Below are 21,962 nucleotides of genomic sequence, written 5' to 3' on the forward strand. Positions count from 1 at the left end.
CAGGAGCTGGGAAAGACTGGGCCAAGGACATCTCAGTAACCTCCGGATGGAACACAGGGACCCTTCCCTTCTCTCCCTTCAAAGCCACAGTGAAGTGGGCATTAGCTGGTTTTGCTGGCCCACCATCCACTCCCCTTTCTCTGGAAACGGCCCCTGACTCTCTTTGGGGGAAGCCCATCCCTCACTCTTCCTCCACATTGTTCAGGGAAGGCCAACCCCACCCCCCAACTTTAGGCGCTGGCATTCAGCCCTGGAATTTTTCCTAGACTGTCAGAATGTCAGAAGAGTTTGCTTCGTGAACATGATGGGAACCTGGAGCCACCAAGGCCATCTTGTCCCCCCAAAAGAGAGAGCTTGCCTGAGAAAGAAGACAGCACAGAGAAACACAGTATTTTGTGAACTTGACCCTTTCAGTTTTTTTTTTTAAAGATTTTATTTATTTATTTGACAGAGATCACAAGTAGGCACCAAAATCATAGCGAAAAGGCTAGAAGGACAAACACGGGTAGGTCTTCTGCACAGAGTAAGGGCAACTGTCTTTGAAAAACAGTAAAGCAAATTCCCTTTCATTGCTTTTTTGTCCTTGGTTTCTTTTGTGACCATGACACAGGGTCCTCACTGCCCTCAGGATCAAGTCTAAATGTGTTAACATGATCTGTCCCCAAAGAGCCATCCAGGCTCTTCTCTTACCACTTCCGGTCCCACCGGCTACTTTTCAGCCAAGCCAGCCTCCCATAAATTCCCCGTTACAGCTTTATTCTGGCACATGTGGTTACCCACGCCTCCATCTTTCCACTTTGTCTGGCTCACTCTTCCTTGACTCTGCCATCCACTTCTCCTGGGGGCCCTCCCCAAGCTCCATACTTGCTAAGGACCCTCCCCCCAAGGCTCCCCCAGCCTAGCACTGACCACTTGTCTAGTGACCACTACCTAGCACAGGACCCAACAGGGAGGAGACTCCAGGAAGCACTGGGTGGATGAATGAGATAAAGATGAACAAACAAGGTCAGGACAGGGTTTGTTTCACTCCTGTGTCCCAGGCACCTAGCATAGAGCAAGGAATAAAAAGAAGTTCATGGGAGGTATGTTCAAAGAATGAGAACAAAAGTGAAAGTGAGATAAAAACGTATCAGCTTGGTGAAGAAAAGACACATTATTCGATCAATGCTGTTGGGACAAGTGGACAGCTAACTGCAAGAAAAAAATAAAATAAGGATCCCTACCTCACACCTAATACCCCAAACAAACTGCAGATGCATCAAAGACTTAAACATGTACACAAACAGGACTATAAAATTACTAGAAGAGGAGCGCCTGAGTGGCACAGTCAGTTAAGGATCCAGCTCTTGGTTTCAGCTCAAGTCATGATCTCAGGGTCCTGGGATCAAGCCTAGCAACAGATTCTGCACTCAGTGTGGAGTCTGCTTGAAATTTTCTCTCTCCCTCTCCCTCTGCTCCTCCCGCTTGTGCTGTCTCTCTCTCTCTCAAATTAAAAAAAAAAAAAAAAATCTTAAAAAAAAAACTACTAGAAGAAAACAGAAGAGAAACCATTTATTATCTAGAAATAATCTTTCCAAGTACACCACAAAACCTAAAGGTAATAAGAGAAAAAAATGAAGAGATTGACAAAGGTTTAAAAAAAAAAAAAGGGTTTACATGCTGAACACCCCAATGACTTGCTAGAAAAACAGGCTGAGGGGTGCCTGGGTGGCTCAGGGCATTAAGCCTCTGCTTTCGGCTCAGGTCATGATCTCAGGGTCCTGGGATCGAGCCCTGCATCGGGCTCTCTGCTCAGCAGGGAGCTTGCTTCCCCCTCGCTCTGCCTACAGCTCTGCCTGCTTGTGATTTCTCTCTCTATCAAATAAATAAATAAAATCTTTAGAAAAAAAATGGGCTGAGACTTCAGAGTGATTACTGAAAAATTCAAATGGCTCTTAAGACAGATGAGAAGATGTACACCTCTGTTCGCAGGGAAGTACTAATGGAAACTGCAAACGAGAAATTGATTTCTACTTCTTGAACAGGAAGAGATCAAGTGGCCTGGCCCTGTGTGTGAGCAAATGGAGGGGACCTTGCTGCTCGATGGGGAGGGAACTCTGGGTGGCAAGCAAAGATAATACTGCTCACATCCCCAGAACGCACACCCAGGGAATAATGACAGGGAGACACCTCTGCACGGTAGCTAAATCAGCGCCCACACAACCTGCTGCTCCTGTATACTCTTACCAAATTTTCAAAAAACTTAGCACAGTCTTTATAAACTTTGAGACTGTTCTATCCACTTTTCCACCGTAAGTTGAAATAATTGCAAAGAGCATGAACTTCTAGCATTTGAGAGATACTAACATTTTTTAAAATTATTTTTTATTTTTTATTTTTTTAAGATTTTGTTTATTTATTTGACAGAGACCACAAGTAGACAGAGGCAGGCAGGCAGAGAGAGGGGGAAGCAGCCCCCTGCCCCCGCACTGAGCAGAGAGCCCCATGTGGGGTTCAATCCCAGGACCCTGGGATCGTGACCTGAGCCGAAGGCAGAGGCTCTAACCCACTAAGCCACCCAGGTTCCACGCCCAACATGGGGCTTGACCTCACAACCTTGAGATCAAGAGTCGCATGGCTACTGACTGAGCCAGCTAGGTGCCCTCAGCCCCCAGTTTTCTTTTGACCAGAGTCACATGCCTTAATAAGGTGGGCTGGAAAATGTGTTGGTCATAGACATTTCAAATTGTTCTTTTGTGATTCTTGAGGTTTTTACACGTGGAGCAAGGCATCATTGTATGACCAGAAAGGAGGAAGAGATTTCTTTCCATACTTTACATCCCCCCTATCCTTTCCGGAGAGCTGGGCCATTGGAAAGGGAAGAAAGGAAGGAAAACCCAGCAGATTCCTCAGGCAAGTCAGGTGAAGTTGGAGATCTGGAAAGGATTCCTTTAAAACCTTCCAAGCAGGAGTGCAGGGATGGGGTGGATGTGGGGCACGTGCACCTCGGTCCGAAGGCTGCCTGCCAAGTGCCACATAAGCTGGAACACTGCTGCCAGCATCCTTTGGATAAGCACAACCCAGAAATAACCTCCATGTCCACCAACAGGGCCCTGGTACATTCACACTCTGTACTAACTGCTATGAAAAAGAACGTGGGATGGATTTTCAAGGTATGCTGTGAAGAAGAAAAAAACTGGACACAAAAGAGAGTGAATAAATATACTGGCATTTATGTGAATTAAACACCACATACCTAGACTATGCTTGGTCATGCACAGAATACCTCTGGAAGGTGGCTCAGGGTGACCTCTGGTGGCTCCCCCTCTGACCTCTGGCCTCCTACTCTTCCATTCACCTCCTGGCCTTAGGCATGCTCTGTCCTCAGGGCCTTTGCACTTACTATGGCTTATGCCTGAAACACACTTCTCCAAATATCCACACTTCCTCACTTTACTCAAGTCTCTAATCAAACACTCACCTCATCAGAGAGGCCTTCCTAAACCCAACCTCACAGAGCATTTACCTTCTCCCATCACACCTAATCCTTCTTCCTTGGTTCATTCTTTCCTACTCATTGCCACCAGACACAGAATATATTTTACTTCCTTAACTTGTTTAGTATCTGTCTCCTATCAGGAGAAGCTCAATACTATACGGACAGCAGAGACTTGGGTCTCTTATTAAATGGATACAGCCCCAGTGCCTGGCAAATAGGCATTCAACAAATAGTTCTTTCTTTTTTTTTTTTTTTAAAGATTTTATTTATTTATTTGACAGACAGAGATCAGAAGTATGCAGAGAGAGAGAGGAGGAAGAAGGCTCCCTGCCAAGCAGAGAGCCCGATGCGGGGCTCAATCCCAGGACCCTGGGATCATGACCTGAGCTGAAGGCAGAGGCTTTTAACCCACTGAGCCACCCAGGTGCCCCCAGCAAATACTTCTTAATGAAAAAAGAAAAGAACGAAGACAGGCAGGTGGGAAGGCAGGTGGGAAGGCAGGCAGGGATGGGAAACATATGTACTTTCTACCACATTCAATCCTTTTTTACCACCTGAATTTTTCTACCATGTACATTACTGCTGTTCATAATGGAATTAAATTAGAAATCAGTAACAATAAGAAATCTAAAAAGGCCCCAATATTTGGAAATTAGACAACATACATCTGAATAACCCATGGATCAAAGAAGACATCACAAGAGAAACTAGAAAATACACAGAACTGAATGACAATATAGACACAACACATCAAATTCTGTTGGATGTATCTGAAATAGTGCTTAGAGAGGTACCTGGCTGGCTCAGTCAGTAGAAAAAGCAACACTTGATCTCAGGGTCATGAGTTCAAGTCCCACCTTGGACATAGAGTCTACTCAAAAAATAAAGCAGTGCTTAGAGGGAAAATTGTATTTAAATATACAAAAAAGAAGAAAGTGGGCACATAGGTGGCTCACTAGGCTAAGTGTCTGCCTTTGGCTCAGGTCATGAACTCAGTGTCCTGGGATTGAGCCCAACATCGGACTCCTTGCTCAGTGGGAAGCCTTCTTCTCCCTCTCCCTCTGCCTGCCACTCCCCCTGCTTATGCTCTCTATGTCAAACAAATAAAATCTTTTAAATTTTTTTTTAAAAAATAAGGGGTGCCTGGGTGGCTCAGTGGGTTAAAGCTTCTACCTTTGGCTCAGGTCATGATCTTAGGGTCCTGGGATTGAGCCCCGCATCAGGCTCTCTGCTCAGCAGGGAGCCTGCTTCCCCCTCTGTATCTATCTGTCTGTTTCTCTACCTACTTGCGATCTCTTTCTCTCAAATAAATAAATAAATACAATCTTTTTAAATTTTTTTTAAAAAAGAAGAAAGGAATAATCTAAGATTTTTTCAAAAAGATTTTATTTATTTATTTGACAGAGAGAGAGAGACAGCGAGAGACAGACAAATGAGAGGAAAATAACAAGGTCGAAGGTGAATCTTTGAAATACATACTGATAAACCACTAGCAGGACTAGTGATCAAGAATAAAGAAAAAAAAACATAAATTACCATTATCCAGCATTAAAGAAGAGACATTACTACAGATCCTACAGTTATTAAAAGAATACAACAGGAGGGGCAGTCTGGCTCAGTCTGCCAGTGTGCGACTCTTGATACTGGGATCGTGAGTTGGAGCCCCACGTTGGGTGTAGTGATTACTTAAAAAAATAAAATCTAGGGGCGCCTGGGTGGCTCAGTGGATTAGGCCGCTGCCTTGGGCTCAGGTCATGATCTCAGGGTCCTGGGATCGAGCCCCGCATCGGGCTCTCTGCTCAGCAGGGAGCCTGCTTCCCCCTCTCTCTCTGCCTGCCTCTCTGCCTACTTGTGATCTCTCTCTCTATCAAATAAATAAATAAAATATTTTAAAAATAAAAAAATAATAAAAATAAAATAAAATCTATAAATGAATACTAAAAGAATATGAAATGGTTTATGCCACCAAATTCAACAACTTATATGAATGCTATGTATGTTTAAAAAACATAATTTATGAAAACTGATACAAAAAAGTAGAAAATCTGAAAGTCCTATAAATACTAAGAAAATTGATTTTTGTTTTGTTTTGTTTTTAAAGATCTGATTAGAATTTATTTTAATATAGTTGACAAGAAAATCCAGTTATTTCTGTGACACCTAACACTTCAATAATTATAGTATTAAGTGATGGCCTTAGACCAGAACATAATATACCAAATAAACAAGCCTAATCAAAGAGACTTCATTTACAATTTAAATCTTGGGGCAGTTGGTTAAAAATCCTCCTAAAGTTATAAAGCACATGCTTAAATAACACTATAGATCATGATGAAACTTAAAAATTATTATTTAATCAAGGTGACAATAAGAGATTCTAAAGGCAAATATGTAGGGTTATATAGTTGTTAGAAAAACTTACAATATTGAGAAGTTTTAACTTTAAGTAGTCAAAGACCTGATAAAGACAAAACATAAGTTTCAGTTTTCTGGGCAGTCAAAAGAGGGGAAAAAAAACTTTGTTTACATTTTTTTTTAAAGATTTTATTTATTTATTTGACAGAGAGAGAGCGAGATCACATAGGTAGAGAGGCAGGCAGAGAGAGAGAGAGAAGCAGGCTCCCTGCTGAGCAGAGAGCCCTATGCGGGACTCGATCCCAGGACCCTGAGATCATGACCTGAGCCAAAGGCAGAGGCTTAACCCACTAAGCCACCCAGTGTCCCCTTTACATTTTCTTATCCGAGAAAACTTTGTCCTTTTTTTTAAGAGAGAAAAGCAGAATTTCAATCCTATACAAGTATACTTAAAAATCCATTTATTTCTATCTTAGTCCATCCTGACCACATATAAAATTCCTTTCCAAAGATAGGAAATTGAATGTTATTAAAAACCTTCCATTGGGGCGCCTAGGTGGCTCAGTGGGTTAAAGCCTCTGCCTTCGGCTCAGGTCATGATCCCGGGATCCTGGGATCGAGCCCCGCATCGGGCTCTCTGCTCAGCAGGGAGCCTGCTTCCCTCTCTCTCTCTGCCTGCCTCTCTGCCTACTTGTGATCCATCTCTGTCTGTCAAATAAATAAATGAAATCTTTTTTTAAAAATAAATAAAAAATAAAAACCTTCCCTTAAAGAAAAATGAAAGCCCAGATAGACACTTATATCAAATATTTAGGGAGGAAATCACTCCAATTTTATACAAAATCTTGCAGAGAAAGAGAATGAGGGAACATTTTCCCAACTGTTTAACAGGGTCAGAAAAACCATGATATTAAAACCTGTCAAAGACATTACAAGAAAATAAAATTTTGTAATATATCACTCATGATCACAGCTATTAAAAAAAAAATCTTTAGGAAAATATTGGCAAATCAAAGCCACCAATATATAAGAAGGATCACATACCATGACCAAGCAGCATTTATCCAGGAATACAAGACTGATTTAATATTCTTTAAAAAAAATAGATAACTCGCATTCGTGGTAGCAACAGAACTGTGGTTGCCAGCCTCCAAGAGAGCCCCTGATAATCCCCAGCCTTAGAGTCCTTTCCCACGTTATGCTAGAGTTGGTCCGTGTGACCAACAGCATATGGCCCAGTGGTGTTGTCACATCCACAGTGACGTTATAAAGACACAGACTCTTCAGTCTTAGTCATTTTCAGTCTCGGATCATTCTCTTTGGGGGGAAGCCAGCGGCCAAGCCATGAGTAGCCCTAAGGAGAGGTCCGTGGGCAGAGCAACTGAGCCCTTGGCCCAAGAGCCAGTGAAAAACTGAGCCCCACCATCGACCAGGCCAGTGAGTCAGCCAGGAAGCAGACCTCTCAGCGCCCGGCAAGCTTTCTGTTTGAGACACTGCGCCAGAACCACTCAGCAAGGCCACTCCTGAATTCTTAGGAACTGTGTGAGATAATAAATGTTTATTATCCTACGAAAAAGTACTCAACATCACAATTCATCAGAGAAAAGCAAGTGAGTTGCCATTTTACACCAACCGGAATGGCTAAAATTAACCTGTGAAAACAAGGATTGTTGGCAAGGACACGGAGCAACTAGACCCATGGGAAAACTCTTTGGTGGTTTCTTATAAAATGAAGACCGCCTTTATCTTTGGGGGCGCTTGGGGGCCTCAGTCAGTTGAGCGTCTGATTCTTGGGTCCCATCATGATGTGAGTCGTAGGATCGAGCCCCGCGTCTGGCTCGGTGCTCGGTATTGAGTCTGTTTGTCCCCCTCTCTCTCCTCCTCCCCTTATTCTCTCCCTCTCTCTCTCAAATAAATAAATAAAAATCTTTAAATTAAAAAAAAGAATTAACTTTATCTTTATAATATAACTCAGATATCTCACTCCTAGGTATTCACCCAAAATAAATGAAAATAGACCTGTACAAGAATGTTCACAATAGCCTTACTGGTAATAACCAAAAAAAAAAAAAAAAAAAAAAGAAAAAGAAAGAAAAAGGACACCCAAGGGTCCAAAATGTCCATCATTAAGAGACTAGATAAACCAAGTAAAGCAGGCTCACATGTTGGAATAAAAGATACATATGAAGAGCAGCAAAAGAAACAAACTATTGATACCTGCAGCAGAAAGAGCTCTAAAGCAGCCTGAGAACAAAGCTTAACGACAGGTAAAACTGATGTATAGTGAGAGTAGTCCCACAGGTGACAGAACAGGAAAGGGAGGAAACCCCAGGGGTGATGGAGATGTTTTAGCACGTGGAAGTTGGTTACATTGGCACATGCATACATCAGTACTCACCGAACGAGACATTTTCTTTTTCTTTCTTTTTTTTTTTAAATATTTTATTTATTTATTTGACAGACAGAGATCACAAGTAGGCAGAGAGGCAGGCAGAGAGAGAGAGGGAAGCAGGCTTCCTGCTGAGCAGAGAGCCCGATGCGGGGCTCGATCCCAGGACCCTGGGATCATGACCTGAGCCGAAGGCAGAGGCTTTAACCCACTGAGCCACCCAGGCGCCCCTAAACTACACCTTTTAGATCTGTACATTGTGTTGTATAGATATTGTACAATAAATGACATGCAAAAAATAAAATAAAAATTCAACGCAAGAGGAATGTGGGAGCCAAAGGGTTGATGTCTTATTCCATGTTCCTCAGGGAACTTGCTCCTCGCTCTGAGACATGTCCCCACTCATAAAAACCAGGACAATCACATAAATTCCCTAATAAAGTGATTAATATTTGCTGAGATCATAGGAACCATAATGAATGAAAACTGTTATCATCAGTTAAGAAATTATGATCAAGAGTAAATAGCTTCCAGCCAGTCCCTGTCCAGGAAGGCCCTTCCTGGCTGCGTTCCAGCCCGCCGCATGCCCACCCCAACACTGCCCCGGGCATTTGCCCACCCCAACACTGCCCCGGGCATTTCGAGACTCAAGCAGGCAGGAGCTTCCAGCCCCGGAGGAGGGACGTGGTCCCCTCCTCCACCACTGCCTCTGGAGACAGCAGGGACACACGCTGCCACCAGTCAGCAGAGGGGACACGACTGGCTCTGTCTACCCAGCATCTAGGGGAATCCCATGTCCCCCACACTGGGTCCAAAGGATTTGGCAGTGACGAACCTGCCCTTCAGAGAGCCCATTAGGCTGCCTTCCTCGGGCTATGACAACTGGCTCAAGATGGGCACGAGCCATCTGGACCACTGAGATTCAGCCTGGGAATTTGGGTGGGACTGCTGGGAAGAAGGACCTCTCTGGGCCCCAGAGTCACCAGGAGGGTAATTAATATCCTCAAATGTGAGCTCCGCGAGAGCAGAGGATTTTTGTTTGTTTTGGTGACTGCTGAATTAGTCAAACCTCCTAGAATAGTTCCTGGCATCCAGCGGCCACTAAGCAAGGCTCCGTGGAGTGAGTGGATTATACAAGCACGTACTTGTCCCAAAGAATAGCCCAACTGCTGGCCCCCACTGATACCCAGAGAGACCACCTCGACTCAGTACAGGCGGCATCCGGGAGTTTCGGAGGCACAAAGGAGGCAGCTCAAGGCTAAGGGTGCTCAGAGCCGGGTGGTCCTGGATTCAAGTCCTGCCTCTGCTACTTACTTGCTGTGACCTTGGGTGAATTTCTCAACTTCTTGGAATCTCCAGGTCCTCTTTCTCAAAATGGAGATCGTTCTTCCTGGCTTGTGGGGAAGCTGGCACATTCAGGGCTTTGCATGAACTGACATCAGGTCACTGAACAGCTCTCCTCAGTTTCTTCAGCCATTAAGGTAGTGTTCATGCTTATGCCTTAGTGGTCATGACCAGTAAGGTGACTTTATATTATTCTTTTTTTTTTTTTAAGATTTCTTTTTTGGGGGCGCCTGCGTGGCTCAGTGGGTTAAAGCCTCTGCCTTCAGCTCAGGTCATGATCCCAGGGTCCTGGGATCGAGCCCCCCATCAGGCTTTCTGCTCAGCAGGGAGCCTGCTTCCCCTTCTCTCTCTGCCTGCCTCTCTGCCTACTTGTGATCTCTCTCTCTCTGTCAAATAAATAAATAAAATATTTTTAAAAAAAAAGATTTCTTTTTTGTTTTTAAGTAATCTCTACACCCCACGTGGGGCTTGAACGTATAGCCCTGAGATCAAGAGTTGTGTGCTTTACTGACTGAGCCAGCCAGGTGCCCCTGCTGTATACAATTCTCTACTGTCTTATTAATATCCTTCCCTGCCGTTAGAGTCTAGAAGCACCATTCAGCCCCCTGACCTCCCAGATAGCAAGCGGTGGTATGAGACTCAATTCTGGCCAATAAACAGTGAAGGAAGTCTCTTGGGGGCTTCCAGGCAAAGACTCTTTTATCTGAAGAGCACACTTGCATTTCCCAGCCCCATCCCATCCCTCAACACACACACACACACACACACACACACACACACACTCACATACACATATACTCCCTCCCTTGGACACTGCTGTATAAAGGCATGATGTCTGGATCTCCAAGAGCCCTCTGAAGCCTTAAGGAGAGTTACTGCCTGAACACGAAGATGGTAGAGACAGAAAGAGTCTCGGGTCCCTAATGACACCACCAAGCCACCAAACCTACCACAGAGCCACCTTCCTCCACTAACAATAAACATCCTTTCGATTTAGGTTTAATTAAGATTTACTGGCTGGGTTTTCAATTAGCACAGATAAGCACAAACCGATTCGTATCTTGCTCTTTCTTTTACAATAAGCATATATGACTTTCCTAAATTTAGTAAGTTGCTTCAGAAAACCTCAAAGGAGGGGCACCTGGGTGGCTCAGTCAGTTAAGTGTCTGCCTCCGGCTCAGGTCATGATCTCAGGGTCCTGGGATCAAGCCCTGCATTGGGCTCCCTGCTCAGCAAGGAGCCTGCTTCTCCCCCTGTGTGCGTGCTCGCTCTCTCTCTCTCTCTGACAAATAAATAAATAAATAAATAAAATCTTTTAAAAAAGAAAACCTCAATGGAGAAGAAAAACCTAAAACCCCGAAATAACATAAACTTTGATTCAATTTAAGAGAGGTAATAATGGCTACACACTAGGCCCTCAGCAGAGAGTAGCTGCTGTGGCCTTATGCTCATCGAAGGCAGGACCTGGGTGGGTTTGACAGCAGAGGGACAGTTTAATACACAGGGGGACTGAGGGAGCTCCCGAGGCCATCACCAGCTATGTGGGGGCTCAGAGGTGTGAGCTGAGGCTGACTGGAGCTGGAGAGCAAGAAGAGAGAAGCCAAGAAGCTGGAAGGGGGGTAGGACTCCAGGGAGGGACAGAGGCACATCCTGGGGGGGCCAAGCCTTCAGGGAAGGTCTCTCAGGCAATGACTAGAGTCTCAAGGAGGGGTGAGCACGAGGAGTAGACAAGGTGTTTCTCTGGGGCACAGGAAGAAAATGTCAGAACTGCTGGTTATGCTTATGTCTTGAAGGAGGAAGAGGGAAGGGAGAAGAAGGAAAAGGGAAGAGTAACAAGATAAGGGAATGGAGGGAAGAAGAGAAGAAATCGAGCTTTTCTAGTGCCTCTCAGCAGACAGGTGTCATCAGCAAACTCCAGATGCTGAAAGGGCGGCACAGGCGCCCTCTCCTGGCCACTCTGCATAATGCAGCCCAGGCGGATGGACTCCTGGGGATATTCCCAGACTGATTCAAACCAGCCTGCACAAAAGGCCTTCCTAAAAAAGACTCCTGCTCGGAAACCATGGACTGAAGATTTAACAATGTGAGTTCGGGCAAATTCCAACAAGTACCTCTGCATATGAAGAGTGGGCCTGAAAAATGAGCAGCGGGATTAAATGGAGCCGACAGCACGCTTCTCTCATTTGGCTCTCTATGCCTCCCTTAGGTCTTTGCCAGCTCTGACAGCTGAACACAAAGAATGTCAAAACTAGACTCTTACGAAGGGCTACACCAAGAGTTTCCAAATGTATTTAACAATGTCTGCATAAGAAAATATTTTTAACGAGAGCAAAAATATTTGGGCGGCCATGAATACATAAACTAAAATATTTTAAAAATATTAATTCCAGGGATGCCGGGGTGGCTCAGTGGGTTAAGCGTCTGCCTTGGGCTCGGATCATGATCCCAGGGTCCTGGATCAAGCCCAGCCTCAGGCTCCTTGCTCAGTGGGAAGCCAGCTTCTCCCTCTGCCTGCTGCTCCGCCTGCTTGTGCCCTCTCTCCGTCTCTGACAAATAAATAAATCTTTAAAATATGTATATTAATTCCACACCTTCCAATTTTTAAAAAATATTTTTTTAATTTATTTGTCAGAGAGAGAGAATGAGCACAAGCAGGGGGAGCAGCAGAGGCAGAGGGAGAAACAGGCTCCCTGCTGAGCAAGGAGCCTGATGCTGTACTTGATCCAGGACCCTGGGATCATGACCTGAGCTGAAGGCAGATGCTTAACAGGCTGAGCCACCAGGAGTCTGCCACACTTTCTAATTTTTTAACATTTAAAATGCATACAACATATTCACTGTATTATAGTGTTGACCACACACAAACACACACACACACGGGAGAATGCGCAACATGTTTCCTTACCAAGAGACCATAATAAAAGCAGTGTTTGGAGGTCACCAGCAGCAGCCTGGCTGTCAGGCAACAGAACTCCGTGGTGCTCTCGAGATTATAAATAGACTCCAGGGAAGTGATTTTTCAAACATTCATGCGATCCTCCAGACAATGTTAAAAATAAAAACGTCCAGCCCTTCCTTCCCCAGATGGGCCCAATCAGGACCCACAGGTGGCCCTCCTGGGTAGCTAGGGGGAGCACCCCACAAAATTTTTCTTCCCCTCTTCAGATGTCTATCACCACACCAATACTCTCAGCAGCTACGTTTCATCTGGTATTTATTTAGTCCTTGTACTGAGCTCTGAATGTCAGCTGTGTCATTTCTCAAAGTTCTAGTTGGTTCTTGTTCCAACTTCCTGGTAATTTCTGATTGCACTCATGTTTCCATAGCCCTATTTTATCCTTTTCCCATATAAACATAGTTTATACCCACGTCTGTTCATTCTGATAGCCACAGTGTTCGGAGGTCTTGACCTCCCACGATTTGTGTCTGCTGACTCTCACTCATGGTGCCTCTTTTTCTGTACAGTATGTAATTCTGTATTACGAGATGGGCCGCAACTCCACCTGAAGGAATTCTCCAAGGCTCAGTCGGAGGGAGCACTCCTCCAGAGGGGGCTTGTCCTTGTCAAGTGCACACAGACCTGGGTTCACTCTCAGCTTGCTGCTTCTGGCCTTTCAGAGAGTATAATTCAGTCCCCCAGGCCCGTAGGAGGGACAGGCAGTGTTCTCAGGGGAGACATTTTCCATCTCCATCCACCCCTAAGGCTGTGCCTTTGCAGGGTGGGTTTTTTCCTAGTTCACCCTGTCCCCGAGGGGTACTTTTCCTGGGATTTGGTTTTACACAAGATGGTCCCCTGCCCAGTGTTCCCACAGGACAGCCCCTGTCCCCAAGACCATGTGCATCTGCCCATATCCCCAGGAGTATATAAGGCACTTTCAGTACTTAACTCCCCTCCTTAGCTCCCTGCTCCTGCTTCCTCCTTGCTCTGGGAGGAGTCAGTTTCCTTCCCTGCAGGTACACCATTCCTTTCAAAAGATGCTTTAAGTATTCTGTGAAGCATAAGGTAGTGCGAGGCCCTCTACTCCACCATACTGCCCTCTCTCTGCTTGACTCAGAACCCCGACCCCAGGGGCGCCTGGGTGGCTCAGTGGGTTAAAGCCTCTGCCTTCGGCTCAGGTCACGGTCCCAGGGTCCTCGGATCGAGCCCCATGTGGGGCTCTCTAATCCGCAGGGAGCCTGCTTCCTCCTCTCTCTCTGCCTGCCTCTCGGCCTACTTGTGATCTCTCTCTCTCTAAAAAAAATTAAAAAAAAAAAAAAATCTTAAAAAAAAAGAACTCCAACCCCAGCTCCTAATCAGACACAGAGAGTCACTGCCCCCTGCTAGTGAGAAGCGCCCACGAGAAAGCCCAGAGCCTTCCGCCTGTGGTCAGCCTGAGAGCACTGACTGAGGGAAGAGGGACCCATACCACCGGCAGGCAGGAAGTACTGACTGCAGGACAGGAGTGCACAACGAGAAGGATCTCAGTGGAAGGTTTTGCATTAAGAGGACGAAGAGAATGACAACAGAAGCAATGACCACGATTTCTGGCATTTCTAGCCACTCAACAAACGTTTATGCAGCACTTCAGGGCTGGGGCACTGCTGAACGCTCCACAGGTAGGAACCCATGGAATCGGCATAACAAGGCATAACAATACAGTACGGACAGCGAAACTGAGGCCCAAAGAAGCTCAGTGACCTGGCCAGCGTGGCGATTAGGATTCACACACATGTGGCCCAGCTCCAGAGGAGGGGTACTCGGTGGCTCAGAACAGAGCTCAGGAGGCTGAACTCAAGATGTGAGCAGGGGAAAATTCGTTTCCTCGCCTGTTTCGGCTTCCAGAGGCTGCCTGCACACCTGGCCCACCGCCCCTCCTCCACCTTGCAGACCAGCCCGGCAGCATATTCAAATCGGTCCCTTTTTCGCCTCCCTCTTTCACTTACGAGGACCCTTATGATTACACAGGCCTGCCCAGATAAGCCAGGACACTCTCCTTAGGCCGAAATCCTTGATTTAATCACATTGGTAAAGTCCCCTCTGTCGTGGAAGTGACACATTCAGCAGGTTCCTGGGATTAAGATGGGGACATCTCTGGGGGGCAATTTGCTGCCTACCATGAGTAGTGCGCTAGAAAAAGGACCAGCGTACTCTAAAGGAATAGGCAGAAACAAACTGGAATTTTCCCACTGCCCAGACACATCCCAGGCCCCTCTGGAAAACATCAGCGATGCCCTCAGCAACAGCGGTCCCAACCCGCCCAGCGTCACCAACCTTTTTTTTTTCTCCCCCAGAAATCTGTGTTTACAAGGTTCCTTGCTGGCACACAGGCTCTCCTTTGCTCTCCCACTGCTTCCTTGCAGTAGATTCAATATACTTGTATCTCCTTTTTTGGGCCTCGGGTGAATTCTTTCACTGCCACAGTCCCCCACCCGATGGGGTTACCCCACTTTGGTGGCCCTTGTGGGGACCTTCTGCAGCCCAGGACTCTCCCCCCATTCTCTGGGAATTTCTTGGGACTTCCCCTCAGTGAGGATCCGAAGTCCCAGAGGGATCCAGCCCACCTGCCCTTGCCCCAAAGGGTGCAGGATTTCCCTCTTACCCTTTGGAGGGATCCTTCCCTCCCTCTCCTTTCCCTTTTTGGCCCTTCGGCAGCCTAACCCTCATACCCCTCAGACAACACATTACGGACCCGGATGGAACCCTCCCCTGATGCCAGCTCTCAGCCACCTTCCTCTCCTCCTCTCCACCTTTGCCCTTCGTTCCCGTGGGCCCAGCCACCATCTTTTTTTTTTTTTTTTTAAGATTTTATTTATTTATTTGAGAGAGAATGAGTGAGAGAGAGCATGAGAGAGGAGAAGGTCAGAGGGAGAAGCAGACTCCCCAAGGAGCTGGGAGTCCCAATGCGGGACTCGATCCTGAAAGTCCGAGATCATGACCTGAGCAGAAGTCAGTCGCTCAACCAACTGAGCCACCCAGGCGCCCCTCCAGCCACCATCTTGATCTACAGACACATTCCTAAGCGTCTGAGTGAATCCACCAATTCCATATACGACTCGTGGTCCAACAAGAACTCCAGCCCATACCATGCCAGGGTCCCCTTCCCTAAATCCCCTGGCCACCAAGGAAGTTCCCCGAAATCGCCTACCAGCATGTTAACCTAACACCATGCTCTGGTCTGTCACTGCACAGAACCCCTGCTAGACCACCATGTCCAGGAAGGGACAGTGCCCCCCACCCCACCATGAAGCAGCTACTGAAGATGAGACCTCTGTCCCAGTGCCAGAGATCTGTCATTGTCCGTCTGTGGCGGGGGGGGGGGGGGGGGGGGGGGATCACTTTTAGGCAACAGGCTTGAGCAGTGGAAACCTGAGTAAGCTCAAAGGGCCATGGTGACCCTCGGGCTAAATGCAGAGGCCCATCAGACAGCCCACCTGAAAATATCCATAAGCCCCAGCTGCGCAACAGATTACTTACAACCAGGCACAAGTACTGAAAAAGGAAAATTCCACATGTTCCCCTACCTCCTCACTCCCCCTCTTAACTGTAGCCCCCACCACTGCCTCCTGGCAGACAGACAGTCTCTCCTTTGCTGTCCTGCCCGCTGCTCCCTTGCTGTGTATCCAATAAATTTCTATCGAAAGAGAGAAAGAAAGAAAGAAAGAAAGAAGGATCCCTGCCTCCCCACCACAGTGCATCACTGATGATCTATGCTCCTGCATTTGCCGTTCACACCCACCACTCCGGCCTCTGCTGGGGGAAGACAGCCAGCCCACCCTGCTGAGTCACAAGAACCTCAGCCAGAGGCACAGATGCTAGATGTGCTGGTCAGCACTGGAGGCCTGACCCAGAGCACACAGCTGCTATCAGCTCTGGAAAATTCCAATCACACAGGCAGGGGGGCCACAGCAAAGGGCAAACAGCAGCATGGAGATGGTAACAACGTGATTTTTAAAGTATCAATATCAGCGCAGTCCAATATGTAATAACATCATGGCCCGTATATCTCAAACCGAGCGCCTGGTCTTTTCAGTCCAACCAGGTCACGCCCACTCCAGGGGAAATCCTGCCAGCATGGTCTTCTAAACAAATCTACTGGGTATTCATTACCAAGGGGAAAAGGAAAGGTTCTTTCAGTGGTCACCACCTTAACCGAGGGACCCAAGTCTCCATCACAAATGACGGAACAAACAGACATTAGGAGCCCCCTGAGGTGATGTCCTCAGGACACACCGTCATGTGTGTGGGGTTCTTGCCAAAGATGCTCAGTGTGAATCAAATCAGAGGAAGCAGTCAGAACACTCCAGGTTGTGAGATACTATGGGACAACTGGCTTGGATTCTTCCAAATGTCAATGCCCTTAAAAAAAAAAAAAAAAAAAGAAAGAAAGAAAAAAAAACAAAAAACAAGAACACGAGTAGAGAGGAGGATCAGTAAACTTCTTCTGTAAAAGGCCAGAGTCAATATTCTAGATTTGTGGGCCATAAAACCCATCTCTGAAGCCACTGACAATATGCAAACCAATGGGTGTGGCTGTGTGCCAATAAAACTTTATTTACAAAGACAGTCACTGGGCGGGATTTCTGGGCTCTGTAGATTAAAGGATATTAAAGAGGCACGCTGTGCTCACTTTGGCAGCACATATACTAAAAACAGACGCTAATCAAAGGCAGTGCATGATCCCTGAGCAGATCTTAGATTAAAAAGAATAATAAATAGGGGCGCCTGGGTGGCTCAGTCAGTTAAGCCTCTGCCTTCGGCTCAGGTCACGATCACAGGGTCCTGGGACTGAGCCCCCTATCGGGGCTTCCACCCTCTCTCTCTGCCTGCCTCTCTGCCTACTTGTGATCTCTCTGTCAAATAAATAAATAAATAAAAATCTTTTAAAAAAATAATAACAAGGGGCACCTGGGTGGCTCAGTGGGTTAAGTCTCTGCCTTCGGCTCAGGTCATGATCCCAGTGTCCTTGGATCGAGTCCCGCATCGGGCTCCTTGCTCGGCGGGGAGCCTGCTTCTCCCTCTATCTCTGCCTGCCTCTCTGCCTACTTGTGATCTCTCTCTGTCAAATAAATAAATAAAATCTTTTTAAAAATCTTAAAAAATAATAATAATAATAATAAATAGCTAAAAAGGACATTTTGGGAATAACTGGAGAAATCAGATTATGAGCTATATATTAAATATTAGTTGTATATTAAATAATATTGGTATCAATATTATTATCAATGTTAAACTGTTCAGGTGTGATATCGGTGCTGTGTGATATATGAAAATGTCTTCGCTCTCAGGAAACACTGGTTAAAACATTTAGGAGTAAAGTGTTACATCCACAACTTATTTTCCAATTGTTCACCAAAAAAAAGTATATACAAATATAAACACATCCATATACAAGAATGAAGACAAAGCAAGTCTGCTGGAAGCTAAAAACCAGTGAACTAGGCAGTGAAGAGTATATAATTGATGACTATCCCATTCTTCCTTTCATTTTTAATAATTATTGTTTTAAGTTTATTTATTTTTTAGTAATCTCTACTCCCAATGTGGGGCTCGAACTCATGATCCCGAGATCAAGCATCACATGCCCTTCCGACTGAACCAGCCAGGTGCCCCTATACCATTTTTTTTTTCAACTGTTCTGAGGGTCTGAAATTTTAAAAAGAATGAGAGAAGAAAAGTCTCCAGAAACTGACCCTTCCTCCCCACTCACCTCCCACCTTGAGTACGGGGCTCACCTCCTCCCTGCATCCAACCTCTCCCTATGATTGCCAAAGGAATCCTATTAACATATGCCTCAGACCCTGTCCCTCCTCCGCTGATACCTTCCGGTGAGACCTATCCACTCAGGAGCAATGTCCACGTACCCATTCATCAAACCTACCAGGCAAACTCACCTCAGGGCCTTTGCATGTGAGAGAATACTTTTTCTCGGGTACCTGAACTGCTGTTCCTTCCTCTCCTCCTATTCTCACTGAGGTCTCCCTGACACCCCATGGAAACTTCCAACCTTCCCCCATACAGTCCTCTTTTTGCTTCCCTCATGTTTTCTCCAGAGCAAGTACTGCTAGCTAATATAATTCATATTTTAACTATTTATTTTGTTTACTGGCTGGCTACTCCCTCACTCCATCCCTGCCCCAAGCATGTAAAATTCCCAAGGACAAGATTTTTTTGCCTTTGCTTCTTTTCTGTAACCACACCATCTACACAACAGCCATATCTTGGTACCACCCACTGACTTAACATTTGAAATCCATTCACTCCTCATAACAACATAAGTATTATTTACAGCATAAATGCACAGAACCTATACACAAAATAACAGCGCCTACCTCGTAATTTGTGAGGATTTAAGGATGGAAGGCCTGTGAAGTGCTTAGCGTAGGGTCTGGCACAAAGCCAAATGCCCATTATATGTTGCTATTATATAATACCCGTTGTACAGGAGAGAAAACCGGAGCTCCAAAGGGGTAAGTGAATTGGCCAGGGGGTGGGGTGGGTTGTGCAGATGAGAACCCATGTCAGTCTGACCCAAGAAGCCACTTTCTACACCAGAGCACTAACACACATCACACGGTTTATGTTTCGAAAGTCAGTGGCAGGAAATAGAAACTCGTTCTGGGATACAAGTCCTGACCCTGGCATAGACTCCACGTGTGACCTGAGTAATTCACTTCTGGTCTCGAGGCCTGTTTGCTATAAACTGGGTAAGTCATTTCCCCTCCCTGACGTGGGGACAAAAACAAGTGAGGGTCAAAGGAGCGAGCTGACAGGAGGGCAGTCTGGTAACTTTCTCCACTCTCAGATCCGCAACTCTGGCAGAGGCCCCACAAAACACCAAAGGACCAAAAATTCTGCAAACTTTGAGCACCCACACTCACAAGGAATAAAGATACGCTCCCCTTAACCGTCTGGCCTTGGTGCTCCCAGCTCCCCCTCGACATCATCCCTGCGGTCTGGTGAGGTTTTCCTCACCCTTCAGATCCCCGCCCAGAGGTCTCCTCTGCCAGAAAGCCCTCCCCGAACGCCATGCCTGGTCAGGCACCTCACCCTCCAGGACTAGAGGGCAACTGAAAAACCGGGTGGGGTTTTGGAACTCAAATTAAGGGTGGCCAGGCAAACCACCCGATCAAGGCTCTCCTCAGTCCCGCCCCCAACTCCTCTCGTCCTGGGATGTCCCACCCATATTACTCCCTTCTCCCCTACTATTGGTTCGTCTGGACGTCAGTCTCCACGCGCTCTCTTCCTCTATTGGTTTGTATTCCCAACCGGGCGCCAGCGTCCCGCCCCGCTCCCCGCCCCACGCCTGAGTGGACTATTGGGCAACCTGCATGCCCTTCTTCCAGGATCCCTCCCTATTGGCTGCAGGACTTTGCCGGTTCGGGCTGTGATTGGTTGTAAACAGAAGTCCATCCCCTGAGCAACCACCAGAGAGGGGTTGGAGAATGAAAAGGTTGGAGGGACGTGGGGTCAAACTCACGCTGAGCCGGCGGGAGGCAGATATAGGTCTTGAAGAATTCGCTTCGGCGGGCTGCCTCCTTAATGCGGTTGGCAAGCGGCTTGCTGACCTGCCGGATGCCCAGGTAGAGCAGCTTCGCCATAGGGAACGCGCCCACCACCATCTTGGCGGTCGCACGGGGCACGCGCAACCTTGCTGACTGGGCGGGGCGCCTCCGATCTCTCCCTCCTCCCCCGCCCGCTCGTCTCCGTGCGTGCGTACGTGCGTACGCTCGGGGGTGGAGCACTGCAGGGGCGCTCCCTGATGTCAACGCGTCGACGCTGACGCCTGACGTCCGACCGCTGAATATGCAAATAAAGGCGGAAGTGAGGCCGGTCAGGGGGCGGTGCCGTTAAACGGCTGTTCGCGGGAGCGTGGTTGGGTTCCCACGCCTGCCTTGGCTGTTGTCACCGTGTTCCTTCGTGACGTCTTGTACTTAGGTGGCTTCCCCGCTTAAAAGAGGCTCTTAATTAGTCCTAATTAGGGATAATGAGTCCCAGATACGCTTTCCTCTCAGGTTAGAGCTCTCCCTGGGAAGAAGAAACCGACCCTGTAGTGAAACAGACCTGGGCGGGGATCCCATTTACTTGCTTGTGATGTTAAGCGAGTGACGTAACCTTCCTGGGCATCAGTATTCCCATCTACAAAATGGGAATTATAAGAACACCTTGTTGGGTAGTTGTAAGGCTTGCATGCAAATCTTGAATGTAAAAACAGTAAGGGAGCCGTGGTAGGTGCTTAGAATGGTGCCAGGCACAGTAAGCCCCCGAGAAGCAGCCCTTATTGCTCTGCAGGTCTGAACACTGTCCTGAGGGTGCATTTCATCCCAGAAATAGCGAATCCAGCCCTTTCTTGAGGAACTGACCAGCGGAGGCCCAGAGAGGGGGCCGCGGGAGAAGGTCTCTCAGCCCCCAGAAAGTGATGGCCCCGTGTCTTGGCTACTAAAACCACACCCGTTCTCAAGCAGCCCCACTTCCTCCACTGGTGGGCGAGGGTCCCCAGGGAGCTGGCTCAAGAAGGACTTTAAGGACATGTCTGAGACTGTCGTCTTTTAGCCAGCAGGGAGCAAGATCATATAAACAAGGTCAGGAAAGGGTTGAATTTCTGGATGGCGGAGTCTTGATGGGCAATTGAGAACGTCTAAGGGAGGGAAAGGGGAAGAGAGAGGAGGGGTGGGTAGGCGGAAACCCCATCGAGGCCCCTCCGCCTGCAGGGCTTTCCTCAGCATCCACATCAGCTCCTTTGTGTCCTTTTGTCCAATCCCTGACACAAACAGACCTCCATTTCTCCATCAGTAATGATGGCACTGACATGCATGAACCCAGATATTCTAAATTCCTTAAAATACCAAGCCTCCATAAAAACAACCTTCCGGGGCGCCTGGATGGCTCCTTCAGTTAAGAGTCCGCCTCTTGATTTGAGCTCCCGTCATGATCTCAGGGTCGTGAGATGGAGCCTGGCAAATCAGGTTCCGCACTCAGCCGGGAGTCTGTTTGGGATTCTTTTTCAGCCCCTCCCTCTGCCCCTACTCCCTCTCTAACAAATAAATAAAACCTTTAAAAAAAAGAAAACAAAAAATAAACAAAACAAAACAAAACTAACCACAACACTTCCCAAGATCCCTTCTGGACTGAAGGTGTGATAGAGCTTGGGGGTCTATTCAAGGTCCATTATCTCCTTGGGATACCCCCCTTCCCATTTTACAGACGGGCCAACTGAGGCCAGGGGAAGAAAAGGATTTACCCAAAGTTCCAGGCATAATCAGGATGGAGCCAAGGCTGGGATTTCCTGAGTCCCAATCAAGTCGTCTCCTGATACTTGGGGGTGGTCATTAGTGGGGCTGGGGGCCTACTCGGAGGGTAAGGTTCCCAGGATGGATTTAAGAAACTTCCAAACTATATGTGACTTTTTTTCTGTTTAT

At 47.0% G+C, this 21,962-nt stretch overlaps 1 protein-coding gene across 2 annotated transcripts in view; it reads right to left on the reverse strand.

The window, feature by feature from the left end:
• The window catches only part of OPA3 (outer mitochondrial membrane lipid metabolism regulator OPA3), a 73,327-nt gene extending 53,107 nt beyond the window's left edge, over window positions 1-20,220 (reverse strand). For both annotated transcript variants that reach the window (XM_045987665.1, XM_045987664.1), the window contains exon 1: window positions 20,024-20,220. In XM_045987665.1, coding sequence (XP_045843621.1) covers window positions 20,024-20,165 — 142 coding nt within the window. In that variant the 5' untranslated portion in view covers window positions 20,166-20,220. The remainder of the gene's footprint in view (window positions 1-20,023) is intronic.
• Between the last annotated feature and the right edge of the window lie 1,742 nt (window positions 20,221-21,962).

This window comes from Meles meles, chromosome 19 (genome assembly GCF_922984935.1).
Source record: "Meles meles chromosome 19, mMelMel3.1 paternal haplotype, whole genome shotgun sequence".
In the NCBI taxonomy this organism is placed as follows: Eukaryota; Metazoa; Chordata; class Mammalia; order Carnivora; family Mustelidae; genus Meles; species Meles meles.